The 14,604-nt window shown below is 41.4% G+C and overlaps 1 protein-coding gene across 2 annotated transcripts; it reads right to left on the bottom strand.

The window, feature by feature from the left end:
- Positions 1-6,078: 6,078 nt before the first annotated feature.
- Acbd7 (acyl-CoA binding domain containing 7) lies at positions 6,079-13,029 on the bottom strand. 2 transcript variants are annotated; one of them, XM_047521360.1, is made up of 4 exons: positions 12,299-13,029; positions 6,503-6,620; positions 6,331-6,393; positions 6,079-6,245 (listed from the first exon to the last, which is right to left on the bottom strand). In XM_047521360.1, exons 1-4 carry the CDS (start codon positions 12,308-12,310, stop codon positions 6,172-6,174), a joined length of 267 nt encoding a protein of 88 aa, XP_047377316.1. In that variant the 5' UTR covers positions 12,311-13,029; the 3' UTR covers positions 6,079-6,171. The 2 variants fall into 2 exon arrangements, with proteins under 2 accessions (XP_047377316.1, XP_047377315.1); XM_047521359.1 differs by having other exon boundaries at positions 6,503-6,606.
- Between the last annotated feature and the right edge of the window lie 1,575 nt (positions 13,030-14,604).

Here is a 14,604-nt window from a genome sequence, read left to right as displayed (position 1 = left end):
TTGTTATGTGTAAAATTTTAAAACTTTTTATACTTTTTGGAAGGCAATTATCATTTATAAAATGGTAGATGCAGAAATGAATCTGTGATATGAATTTGAGCACATCTCTCTTTCTGCCCTTACTGGGGGGAGTTTGAGTCAATCTAGACTGGAGTTGAGCTGAGTCTGGGTTTTGTTGTTGCTATGGTTACCTTTATGCACCATCAATTCCCTGTTCCTTTGGTGTTAATGTGGGGATGAGGCTGCTGAAGCATACTTTTTTCCCTTAGTAGTCCTGCTTCACCCCCAACCTTCATTCTTCCCTGAGACTGAGGATAGTCTCTCCCCTTTTATTACTGCTCCCCATGTAGATGACTGTTGCTTGTTACCGGATGTGGGCTACCAGAGTTCTTGGGCATCTAGACTGTCACAAGCATCATTCCTAAGTAGGCCCCTGTGTCTGGGCTTTGTGGGTGGGACTTTTTCAGGATGGCTGTCCCTTCTCCCTGTTACAGACAAATCTTACCACATGTATCTTGGTTGGCTTGGATGGAAAATTCTTGCCTCTTCTCCCAAGCAGCAGACCTCTGCTTCATTGGTTTTTCTGTTTTGTTTTGCGGTGCTGGGGATGGAATCCAGGACCTTTTGCATGCTAGACAAGTGCTTTGCCACCCTGTTACCCACCTAGCCACTCTGCTTGGATTTGGAATAGAACTGTGTCCTACTTCCCCAAGGGTAGAGGGTTGTGTGTCTGTCCTTCCCCAGCAGCCAGGTGTTTTCACCTGTGCTCTGCCATGAGGTGTTCATGCCCCTCTCCAGTAGTATAAGGCATTCACTTAGAATGAGAGAAGGGCCTGGCCAGGTGGCAGTGGTTAGTTCCTGTCCCACTGCCACAAACCCTTTCCCTTTGGCCTCTAGCCTTGCTCCCGATCTTCCTTGTGGACCAATACTGAAGCCTGCGAGTTGAAGTGAGTTCCTTCTGACCCACCACCCCACACTGGGTCCCCAGCTCCTGTTAAAACCCTAGCTGATTTGCGATGCCTCTTTGTACACTTGACAAGGACTGAGCCTATGACACCCCCACCTCTCCTTAGCGGGCCTGCAGTGTGCCCTGCACCACAATTTCCCATGAGTCAATCTGTTTTTTACCCCCTCACTCTGAGGATAGGAGTCACACTCCTAGTTTTTACATCCTGTAGAAGAGAAACCCTTGCCTGGACTATTGAAGAGCCCCTTAGTTGGTCCTCTCATACACACTTGTCCCCTTCCAGTCCATTCCCTGCACTATATTCAGGGGGATGAGAGTCAAGTTTGATCATGACTTAAATCCTTTTGTGACATATCATTCTTGGGACAACCACAATCCTCTACGTAGCCTACACCTGGCCCTTGCTTACTCCTTCACCTTAATTTCTCCCAATACCCGCTGCATTCTCTGAGCAATAAATTGAACTCCTTTTCTGTTTCCCTGCAGTCTCTGTCCCCTTCATTCAGTTCTTTACTATTCATTCAGATCTCAGATGCACTCCACTTCCTCCAGGAGACCCACCTTGACCCTGGCCTGTCCCCCCACCTGTCCCATGCTCTGAGATCACCTGGTTTGGTAGTACTTCCATCTCTCTTGAGTTGTCTGATTATTTCATCCACATTCTCTCCCCAGCCAGTCTCAGACATAAGAGGGCAAGACTTGATTTGCTTATTTGCATGTCCCCAGCACCCAGCATCCAGCTTAGTAAATATATTTGTGCTCTTGTGGTGAAACTGAGGTTGAACCTGATCTTGTTCTGTACATGGGAACCTTCACTGGACCATGCAGAGAGCTGGGAGGGAGCAGGGAGGTCACATTTAGGTTACAATGGTCAACAGCACTGGTTGTAACCAGCCTCACCCTGAGCCTGGGACACCCATCCTGCTGCCACCTGCACATTCTAGAACTTAGATGAGATTGGAAAATGACCTGGACCAAAGTGACTCTCCGGCAGTTTCACAGGGAGACGTGCTCCTGGTGGAAAAATGTTTGCACGCACTGTCAGAAAAGTAAAAGGTGAGGCCCCCTGTTTCATTTCAATGAAGTTATTAACAGGAAGAGGTTCTGGGGTGTTGCTTAACCAGCTCTTTTTTGTCTACAGTTTCGACACACCTTCTAAGGCCATTCTTTCTTGTGACTTAACATGCTTTGTTGAATCTGAAGACCTAGCAAAAAAATGTAGAAGGTAAAATTATTTTTATAGTTTTGGGTATTTTATTGAAATTTATGTTTGATTGTTTTCAGCAAATGTCAACTACCAGTTACTGCAGTTAATACAAAATTCATCCCATTTTTATGTAATATAAATGGAGAGGTACTGATCTTATGTAAAATGAGAGAACACAAGTAACCACTGTATACTGATAGATCTTAGAGAAATTAAAGATATAGGACACATAGAACCTGACACCTTGAAAGTAACTCCACCACTGGGTATCAACTCTTAGACAAATAATATGTGGAAATAAGTCTTTAGTTGTACTGGTAAATGTCTTTTGTTATTCAATGAAATTTTGTTTATGTTAGCCTGGAAAGAAATACCAGTGGAAATGCGATATTCATGTGCTGCCAGGAGATCACTTTTATCTTCTGCAACCTGACAATGAAAACTTCATCAAGAACTACATAGCCAAGTGTCTAGAACTATAATTGCTTGCCAACTTGTAGGTTTTTTCCTCTTGGCCTTACAATAGTCATCTTGTTTATACAGATGTAGCCTCAGAAGTTTTAGTCAGAGATTGGAAATCACACATTTTCTACTGTCAGGGTGATTTATTATATATGAATAAATGTATTTCTCCATGGATTATTTATGTATCTTGTGATGAAAGGCAAACAGGTAAGAAATACTTCTGGCAGAGTTCTTTATCTTTGTATTAGAATTTAATTTGATGCTCATTTGTGCGAAGTTTGTCAACAAAATTCATGCTTGGTAAAGTATTATTTTTCCTTCAATTACTTTTTTTTTTTCCAGTGCTGGGGACCAAAACCAGGGCCTTTTGTGCATACCAGGCAAGTGTTCTGAACTATACCTTCCAGTCCTCCTCATTTATTTTAGTGGTAAAAATGGGTGACAGGGGAAATGATTGGAATTATTATCCGTGGACCCTGAACTCTGTCAATTCCCAAACTGGTTCCTCTCATCAAGCCTAACTAATGCAGTCAGATCCCCTCCCCCAATTTCCTTATTTCTTTTACATCTTTACACCAAACTCCACTACCTAGGGTGACTGATGTCATTTTCTTACAGCCCACACTGCTTAACATAACATCATATATTAAAATGTTAACTTTTAAAGCATCTACTTGTTTACAATCGTGTAACATGAGCTTATTCTTTCTTACTATTTTAAAATAATGTAGGTAGGATCTTAATAAATAAGATTAAGGAAAATGCACACAGGAAAATTTTCCAGAATTTACGCTCCCTTTTTAACAAAGTACAAATAACATAAAATTCATTACTAGAAGGAGGGCTTTGAGTTAGAATTCACATAATAAACTTGGGCTGGAAACAACCTCAAGCAAATTATGCTAAATGTTTATTATATACTGTACCACCCTTTAATTTGATGCAATTTCCAGAGCCCCCTTACTAAAAGATTGGTACAAAAGTAATTTGAGCCAGGCACAGTGGCACATGCCTATAATTCCAGGGACTTGGAGGCTAAGGCAGGAGTATCACAAGTTTAAGGCCAGTCTGAGCAACTTAGCAGGCCCTGTCTCAAAATAAAAAATAAAAAGGGTTCAGTGGTTAAGTGCCACTGGGTTCAATTCCTGGTACAAAAAAGAGAGGCGGGGTGCTGGGGTTTGTGGCTCAGTGGTAGAGTGCTTGACTAGCATGTATGAGGCCCTGGGTTCGATTCTCAGCACCACAGATAAATAAATAAAATAAAAGGTCCATCAAAAACTAATAAAATATTTTTAAAAAGTAATTTGAATTTGTGAATATTAATTTAAAAAACACTTTAGTCAACACAGTTTGGATTTCAGGAGTCTCATGGTGTAGCAAATGCCAGGATTTGGGGGTGAGCTGCTTCTGCTGCTCCTCCAGCTGGTGGAGGTAAAGTCCACTAGAGAAAAGCTCTGAGTTTCCAGGCCTTTGTTTACAAACAACCAGGCCCATCATTGCTAACGTCTTATCTTTGAAGGACTTAAGCCTTGACCTCAGTATGGAAAACTTCTATCCTTAGGCAAAACTTAGTAAAGATGAGAATCATTTTTGCATTCCCAAAATTTACAGATAAGAAATCAATCTTGATTTTTTTAATTAAGTTTTTTCAAGGTAACTGTAGCTCCCCAGGTAATTTTAGGAAATAATATAGAAATACTATAAAATGAATAAAGTATGCTATATTCATGAGCGAATATACTAAAATAAAACCCATTATGCTGTATAATTAATATGCACTAATAAAAAGTTTCTCCTACTATTAACACTGGGCAAATAGTAAATATTACAACCAGAATATTGACAGTGCAACAGTCAAGAGACAGAACTTCTAACACTATAGGACCCTCCTGCTGCCCTGTGCTAACCATATACACCTCCCTCCTTTCTGGAAAACACAATTCTTTTTTTTTAAATATTTTATTTTAGTTGTAGATGAACACAGTGCCTTTATTTATTTATTTTTATGTGGTTCTGAGAATTGAACCCAGTGCCTCACACGTGCTAGGCCAAGTGTTCTATCACTGAGCCACAACCCCAACCCCTGGAAACAATTCTATCCTTTATATCTATAATTTGCCACTTCAAGAATTTCACCTAAATAGAATCATATAGTACATAACATTTTGGTATTACTCAGTTTAATTCCCTGAAAATTCATCTAGTGGATCAAGAGGCTTTTGCTTTGTTTTGTTCATTAGGTAAAATGAAGCCAATCTATCCATCTGGTAATTCCATATCAAACCTGAACTCTTTTTTTGGAGGGTTTTTTTGTTTGTTTTTTGTTTTGTTTTGTTTTTGTGGTGCTGGATGGAACCCAGGGCTTCACACATGCTAGATAAGCACTCCACCACTGAGCTCTATCCTGATCCCCCAAACCTAAACTCATGCAGGAAACAGGTACATTCTTTTGAGGGATGTTTATCCTGTGGAATCTCAAACAGGTTTTCTTTTTTCTCTTTCCTTACAGTACTGAGGATCAAACCCAGGGCCTGGCACGTTCTAGGCAATGCTTTACCACTGAGCTACAGCCCCAGCCCTTTTTTATTTTTTGCGACAGAATCTCACTAAATTGCCCAGGCTGATCTCAAACTTGTGATCCTCCTGCCTTAGCTTCCTGAGTTCAAGCATGTGTCACTATATGCGGCTTTCAAAGAACCTGTGATCTGGGAAAGACTGAGTTGGGTCAGGACTTCACATTTTCACTGTGACAAAACTGAACCCAAGGGGCACAGAAGGAGTACAGTGGACCATTAGATACATTTAAGTTTGATTCTCTTATGTTTTAAAGGTAAACATTTAAAATTTCCACAGTGGCTTTTTTCCTTCTTTGAGGAGCTAGAGACAGACTTCCTGGTTTATTAAATTTAAATTTCTTCCTTCCTGGTTTATTTGTGGTACTGGGGATGGGACCCTAGACCTCATGCACATCAGGCAACTGTTCTACCACTGAGCCACTCCCTGCAGCCCCACAAGGCTGGCCTCGAACTTGTAATCCTACTGCCCTCAGCTTCCCAAGAAGCTAAGATTACAGATGTGCACTCTGTACCCGGCTGCTGTTGATTCTTAATAAACTGTTTTTATTACCCCAGTAGTACTCACTCATTATAGAGAACAGATTTGTCAAAAGAGCAAATAATCAAAGTTTTGGTATACAGGTAGGGCAGTAGCTCAAATGGTAGAGTGCTTGCCTAGCATGCCTTCAAACAACACTGCGGGGGCGAGGGGGGGGGTATGTTTTAGTATATGTACTACCAGAGCAATGATTTTTTAAAAGAACCTCTAAAGTCACTTGGTTTAAGCCAGTGAAATTTAGTTAACTGTGCATTTTCACCATGCTCCTAAGTATTACAATTCCTGCTCATAGCAAAAAAAAAAAAAAAAAAAAAAAAGGTCTGTGGTCCACAGTGTTAACTGTGCATTTCCCACTAAAGGTTAGGTCTAGATACCATTATGAAGCCTTCAGAAGGAGCACATTCTCATCAGCTGCGCTCTAAATTCCATATTTTTCGATCAAATCTTTTGCTTTAGAAATATAGGCACTCATGGCATTCTCCTTCGACAACCCTAGAAAGACACAAACAGATCACATCGCTAGTTAGTGTGGGGGTGAGTAAGAAGCCTGACTTGAAATTTGTTTAAGAATTAAAACCTTTTTGGAGGCTCCATGCTTCCCACTTCGCCCTGCCTTTTGCATCCAATAGTACTGGACATGCTGCCAAAAGAAGGAGAGAAAGATTTTCAAGTTGACTTCTTATTGTGCACTTTCACAAATACTCTTTAAACCAAGTATGTCCTTATTTTTTAAGAGGATAATATAATACCAATATCAATGTCTCCAATGACAGCTTGCTTGTAAAGGCCATAGAGCTCCTTCAGTTCTTCATCCTCCGGTCTTGTTTTCAGCTTCCTCACATCTTCTGTGGCCCTGTCAAAATCTGCCTAAAGTCAAATAATAAAAAGTAACACAAAAAGCAAAACAAAAGGCACACAGTGCATGTGCTAATGTTAGGAAGGTTCACTGCACTTTGTGGGTGTTGACCAACAAGGAATGAAACTCAGAGAGGAGGAAGGGGGGGGTCAAATAGAAATTACTGCTCGGGTTCCACTAGAATTTTCCTAATTTATTGGGACACATAGACACCTTTCTTGGAAATTACCTGATACATAAACAAAGTATGGATAACTAAATAAAATTCATGACACTGAAAAGGATCCATTTACATATTTTAAAGGGCATCACACTCAGTGCAGCTTTCTGGATCATCCTGTGAACACCAACTTCCTCTTCCATGTCCACGACACTAACTCTCACAGTGCCCACACCCTTCAATGTCAGTGGATTTCTTCCTATCTCGTGCATTAACTAGTTTCTGAGTACAGTCAATATCATTGATTTCGTTGGATTGCTTGTATAGTTTCAACACAGAGAACAAAAACTGTAAGACTTAATATCAACTAATGTCCAGAAAAGAGAAGTTCTTCAAGCAACTTAGAGCTGATTAGCAAAACTGAACATACAAATACACTCGAGTGGGAAACATTGTCTGTATCTTCCTGAATTCTCTCCAAAAACCCCAGTCTCTCTGTGTGAATCAGCTTTCTGTCACTATCACACACTCACTGAAGATTAATCAAATTATAAAGAGGAAAGGTTTATTGTGGTCCACAGTTCTGGATGTTTAAGTCCACAAGGGACTGACTCCATGGCTTTGGCTCTGTGGCAAGATAATCGTGGCAGGAGTGTGTGGTGAAGCAAAACCACTTTACTCATGTCTGGAAACAAAAGACAGCAAGGGAGAAGGAGCAAGGATCACAGTCCACTTCAAGATCATGTCCCCAATGACTTAGAGCCCTCCCACTGGCCTCTACCTCTTTTAAAAAAGTTTTTACCATCTTCCAATAGTGCCATGCTAGGGACAGATCCTATACCACAAGGACCTCTGGGGTACATTCCATATCCAAACTACAGCATGCATTCCCTACCTCCCAAGGGTCTTAGACTGTGACAGCAGGTGCTCTCTTGCTGAATTCCACTCAGGGAGGAAGTCCAGCTCTGCCTGCCCTGGAGTCTGAGCACTCCTGGACACTTCATCTCTCTCCCTTTTGACCTCTTAGATGATTATTTTCCTTATTAGAATTCCTTATTCTTTTTTTTTTAATTAACTGTATCTACCTTCTGGCATTTGCTTTAAGTTGGGGGAACAAGAGTCGTCGGTAGCCTGGGTATCAAATTAGGGAAGGTGAACATGGCATCCCAGCCCTGCCCTCATCTGTCCTATATTTTTCCCCTGGTGCCAGTGTTTCCTTTTGGTCCAAATGCCTGGTAGAGAAAGTGAAGAGACAGCCCTATTGTAACCTTAGAAGCCTATGAGCTCAGCAGTGTTGCTGGGCAAAGCCAACCCCAAAGACAGGACAGCAGCACAGCCAGGATTGTTGCTTTGTGATGAACATGAGTCATCTCTAAATTGGAGACCAGGATCTTCAGCCTAAATAACCTTGAAAATGGCCCTGCTTCCTAACAAATTTCTATAGGAGACGAAGAAGGATGTGTGCTTGTGAGAAAGTTGCCTTGCCCTTCAAGGAACTCAGTTGCTACTCTCATAACATCATGGTTAAGTTCAGTGTTATTACTGAAGAGTTGGGTACCTTGGGCAAGTTACTAACCTGTGTCTGTTTCTTCATCTGGAATACAAGACAATAACAACACTTTTGTTAAGAGAACTTAAATAATGTGATTTAATAATGTAATGTAAGTACATGTAACATACTTAAGAGAATGGCTGGTATATGGTGATTATTCAGTAAGGGTCAGCTATTATTAGTTGTATTAAAAGACTCTTTGGAAGAGTGGGTAGAAAAAGTCACTCTTAATAAAAGCACAATTATGAGGACACGAAAAACACTTTTAGTTTATCTTTTAACAAAGAACACAAAAATGTTTCAGAATGCTCAGCTTTGAAAGCTATATAGAAAAAAAATCAGACTAGAAATATATTAAATAGGTAGACAGTAATTGCCTCTGATTATTGGTAGGTTTCCCGGGTTTTTAAAACTTCTCTTCTCTACAAAGTTTTCATAATGTGCATATAGTCCATGTGCAAGGAAAACAAAACAAATGCTGTACGAGTGACCAGGGCTCCCCAGGACAAGCCAGCCAGGTGACTGAGGGGGCAGGGTGCAGGGATGCTTCTCTTCAGGTGTATCAGCATCTCAAGGGTTCTGTGCTATGAAGCTTCATGCCTTTCTCCAGTGACACCAACTCAATTCTTTTTGGCCAACCAAACCTTGATTAATATTCTAATGTTTCTGAAAAATCATGCAAGCCCCCCACCCTGCCTTGCAGGAAGGAGTTTATGGGAAGTTATTCTTCATATTCTTGGGGCTGCAGAAGCACAAAAAGATCTAATGAACATCTTAGACCCCCTCCACACTGACCCCGACACACTGTCCCATGCCATTCCAGCAATCCCCGTTTGTCCCTCCTCCCTCCCCAGGTAGGGAACCCTGGTCTAGAGCAGCACCCAGCATTCCTTTCTGTCCAGCCTGCCTTCCCTGACACCTCTATTTGATCTGTTCTTACTTTAGTGCCCTGTTCCACTGTCCCTTCCACCAAGACACCTCCCCAACCACAGTGAGTAGCAGTGGAAATAATACTGGCCTTGCGTGGCATACTTAGATTTCTACTCTACCTTTGAGGCACACTGCTGTGGGACTCTGCAAGACAAAAAGCTCCTCTGAGGTGCAGCTTCACGAGGAAAAACAGATACTATAGGTTGGACATCCATAATCCAAAAATCTGAAATCCGAAAAGCTCCCAGGTTGAACTTTCGGAGTGCCGATAGATAAATTTCACACCATGAAAATTTCACACCACGAGCACATTCAAAACACAGGTGCACTAAAAATACATAAAATGACCTCTAGGCTATCAAGGTATATTCACATATATAAAACATACATGGATTTCATGTTTAGACTTGAATCCCATCCCCAAGATATCTCATTCTGTATGTTGAAATATTCCAAAATCTGAAATGCTTTTGGTCCCAGTAGTTCTGATAAGGGAAACCCAATTTGTATGAGTCTCAGCAAGAAGGTTCGAGGACTAAATCCAATTAGGAATATAAATATTCTTAATTTGATTCTGTGGACTCTTCCCTCCCAGAGCTCATCACAGGTGCCATGCTAATTAACAGGGCACTGAACACCTAGGATGGGCCTGGCCTGTGCTAGGCAGGCAGGGATGAGCAGGGAAGTCTGATTGAAGGTGCTCAGGATCCAGAGGGAGACCTGCACATCAGCAGTGATCCTGTGAGACCTGCTACAGAGGAGAAGCAGCACCAGAGGAGGGAGGGGCAGCCCAGAGGGATGAGCCTGGGGGAAGGTGGTTAGTGTTTGTTGAGTGAACAGGGGCAACAAAGTTTCTCCAGGCAGCATGGACAGAATTTACCAGGGCTCAGCACAAAGGTTGGGTGGAATTCTTTAGTTTCCTCCTTCACATACACATAATGGAGCGTAGGCATAAACACACACCTTGGTGGCCACAGCTGAGAGCCTTACAGACTGCCCTCAGGTGGCAGAGGCAGGTGTGAGTCTGGTACATACATTCTTGTTGGATGAGTCAATGAGTGACTGGATATTGAAAAGGTCAGAAAGTTATAAAGATGAGACACAGCTTTCTGCAGCAGAAGCACATAGGTATCTCACATGTAACCTTGATAAAGCCATTTTGAGTCATTCATTCCCATTGAGCAAGTGAATCAGGTAGATGAGAACTCCTCACAGTCAAGGTACTTCACTGATCTTAATCAGTGGTTAGTTATTAGCTCAGTGTAAAATCATGACTCCCTCTAGACTTGAAAAGATGCGCCTTCTTGAAGGAGCAGTTTTGCTATTTTAGCTTCACCATGTAGGAAAGAAATATGTCCAGTTAAGATGACTTCAACCATCCTAAAACTGTGCTGAGAGAGTAAACACACTGTAATTTAAAAATAAAGCTGGGGGATCGTAGTTGAGTTAGGAATTCCATTTGTCTTGTTGCTTCCAGGAGTGAGTGCCAGTTCTGTTTATTCTAGCATAAAACATAGAAGATTGGAGGCCCTGTACTTGCTCCCCTTCCTCTCACTTCTTCTGAATGAGTCACATGTAGCATCTTGGAGCAACACAAGTACCAATGCAATGGCTGCCATAATGCCAGTTAGGTTATGAAGGTTTAAATATATCAGCCGGCTATTGGTCTTTTAAGTTACTTTTAATTTTTTATTAATACTTTGAGAGTTTTATTTTAAAATAATTTTAGATTCAGGTAAAAGTTATAAAAATGGTAAGATTTCAGTGTACCCTGTACTCAACTTCCCCACTGGGTGTTTTAAATGGAATTTTTCTCTGAGTATTCAAGGGCATTGTTAGTAGGTAACATTATGGTGGGTACTTCTTAGTCTTCTACCTTTAAATCCTTACTGAAAATATTTTTAAAGCTAAAGAAATAAAACATTATAGAAATAAAAAAAAGCCAGCAACAACAATAGCAAAAAACCAAAGTACTAAGCTAAACAGCAACCATTCAGATCTTTTGATTTGAAGAAAGTTTTGATTATTTGGGAAACAGTTCAGTATGAATTAATTATCTAACAAGCTTATTCTTACTGGACATTTACTCTTCACCAAGCACGGTTTGAAATGCTGTACTTCTGCTCACTTAACAGTTATTTGTTCTCCCTTTCTAAATGAGATGATTGAGGCACAGAGATTAAAATATGTTGCAGACATAAAGGGGGTGACAGGGCATGGGTGTGAGCCTCTGTGACTCTGGAGAGTGTCCTTTACACACCTATAACATCTTGCCTGAAGAAATGGTTAAAAAAAAATAGCTACACCTATCTGTGAAATTTTATGCACATAAACAATTAAACTTTAGAAGGACATTAATGGTAAGAAAATGCTCAAAATACAGTAGTAAGTACAGGAACAAAATTGCATACACACAATAACATCATAAGTGTGTGCATTTCAGGCACATATAGGTGCACTTACAATCATATGCACATACGCATATGGAAAAATACAAAGAAGTCACCTGTCTTTGGCAGAGGTTATCACCCGGGTGAAGGAGTTCCTGAAGATGCTTATTTATTCTATTTGCTCCCTTTCCCAAAGTTTTCCACTTCAGAAACATCAATAAAACAGTATTTTAAAGTTAGAGCCTCACAGAGCTCAGCTGTTCAGAGAGATACTAGCCTATGAGAACCCAAGAAGGTTCCAATGTGAAGGTCTCCCTCCGTGGATGTCACCTCCTTCCCAGAGACCCAGAGTGGCTGGGGGAGGGCCTGCTACCGCTGCCAGAGGCCTGTGCTTACTTTTCCACTGAGGGTAGTTCAACCAGTGTCTGGGGTCCAGAATGGTTGTCATCGAGAGCCTGGCTTGTCATCAACAGGTGGCAAGGTGCAGTCTACGCTGCAATAAGATGGCGCTGGGGCAGGTGTGGGAGTGACAACAGGGTCGCTGTCCAGCGCTCCCGGGGAGGACAGCAGGCATACCTGTCTCGCGCCCCATTTGAGCGCTTCCCTCTAAGAGCATCCCCATCCCCACCCGCAAGGCTTCCCTATGCCCCGTGTTACCTGCAGGGACATGGTGACAAAGGCAGGGATGCTGCTGCTCTCTGGGCGCTCGGTGCCTGGTGTGTGCTGGGCCGCTCCTTACAGGACAGCTCTCCTCCGGCGGCCGCTCCGATTGGCCGCGCTCCGGGGCCCGGCAGCTCCCTTGGGTCCAGGTGCTGAGGGCGGGGCTGGGCAGTGACGGCGTTGTCCCACCCGGACTGGAGACCGCGCCCCTTTGCTGCCATCTTAGCGGCACTGGCCAGGAAGAGAGGACACTCAAGAAAGTTCCTCTAGCCGCTGGCTCGCGCTTTTACTCTCAAAAGTTGTTTCCAGGAAACATACGGAGGCTCCTCCAGGGCGCGGACCTCAGGATTCCTTCTTGATGGATACCTCTCTCCTCTCAATGTCTAGAAACCTGGGCTGTGGGTGGTGGTTATTTCCAGCCTCTCGTGTCTCCCCCAGCCACTCGCGTTCTCTCTGGACACTGTTCATCACGAATGTAAAAGGACTGGGGTTTTGCCCACAGGCTGCAAAACCCCAGCCTCCTCTTAATTATAGCAAAGGTAAAGGACTGCACGCCTGTTCAGCTTGACCCAGTTTTCCAGGAAGCAAAACCAAAGCTGTTTCAAGTCTGCAGACATTCTGGATGAGGTTGTGAGTCTCTTTTCATCTCATTTCCAGAACACTGGAAACACATTCCCAGGTCACATGGGAGCTCATTTCCAATTCTTTTTTAAACAGCATTCATGGAGAAAGGCGACTGGAAGAAAACAAGCTCAGTGTGAAGAGAGCTCCTGAGTTAGAAGGTAGAACAATGCAACCAGAGAAGAAGAAAACTTGCCTTTGCATAAAACCACGTTTTAAATATTTTGCTTTTTCATGCGAACTTTTTCTTAGAAAAATATTTTTGTGGTGAAACTAATGAATTTCCAAGTGAATGACACAAATTTTAGAGAAACATTCTGAGCAGGGTTTATGTGTATGTGTGTATGTGTTGGTGTCCTGGATGACAGAATTGCAGGGTGGGGGTTCCAGGCCAATGGCAGCTTCAGAACAGTGAGAGCTTTCTATTAGTCCAGTGTGGCTTCTGTGGAAAAGTGTCATTCTGTAACGTCAGTTGAGATATTTTGGCATTACAGTCATTTCAAGAATGCAGGAGAAGAGCAGAAGGAAGTTACACTGCTCTGTTTGCTTAGTAAGTCTAGAATGTTCTTTTAAGATCTCTTTTCAAAGCACATTCTTTTTCTGAATGTTGTCCCATGATGTTAGGGGTGCAGGGAACTGGCATGCTGATCTCGGTTTTGCCTGTAAGGATAATAAATGACCTGAGTCCAGTCAGGCTCTTTTCTCCTTACTAGCTTTATTTATGAATGTGCTGCTATGCTGTTCCTTAGAATTGCTACAATGCATGAAACTCCTCCTATTCACATTGTCTCCATGGACGCAGATGTGTTTGGAGTGTCAGGCAGTCCTAACTAGCAGAGCTCCCAATGGCTCAGACTCAAAGTCTGTTCTATGATTTTGCAGCTCATCCTTGACTATTTTTAGTAACTAAAATACTAAAATAAAAATTGAAAATAACCGATTATTGTTTATGTAACAAGGGTTGTTACAATAACCCACACAGAGCAAAGGTCAGAATGCCATAAAGAGAAATAAGAATCTGGTGTTCTATTCTGTCACATTTTTCTAGTGACAAACTTTCTTGCTGGGAATTTCCTTTATTTTGTCTAAGGATTGTAAATAATGACACACTTAACACCCAGAATCTTAAACCACTGTTATATCATGGCAAGCATATAAATCTAACAATAGTCCAATTCTAGAATTAATATAAAAAGGTTTTTATGAACTTTATAAACTATTAAAAGTTTTTATAAGTTATGCAAAGACTTAACTGATATTTTATAAAGTAAAATAACAGCTCTCCTTAAAAAGTAAAACTGATCATGGAATACCAAATGCATAAGAGTTAAAGTGATCCCTGGAAGCCTGTATTTGAGAAACATGAGAAAGACAATGTGGAAAAGAAACCAGTACACAAAATTTAATTTATATTATTTTTAGCCTGAATTTATGTGAAATAAATTAGAAGGGAATCCTGAATGGAAAATATTTGAGATGATTGGGTCATGGAAGACTTTTTTCTTTTTTTACTTTTTTGTTGTAATGCTTATGCTACACAAATGGGAGATAAAATTAACTTTTGAAATGTAGTTGTGCATTTTAACAAACTTCTTGTGGAAATTGCATTGCTACTCTTAAAACACAAGCACTAAATTCATAGACTACATTTAATTTTTATAAACTTAATTCTGGTATGGTTG

This window comes from Sciurus carolinensis, chromosome 12 (genome assembly GCF_902686445.1).
Source record: "Sciurus carolinensis chromosome 12, mSciCar1.2, whole genome shotgun sequence".
In the NCBI taxonomy this organism is placed as follows: domain Eukaryota; kingdom Metazoa; phylum Chordata; class Mammalia; order Rodentia; family Sciuridae; genus Sciurus; species Sciurus carolinensis.
This window is presented reverse-complemented; position numbering and strand designations above follow the sequence as displayed.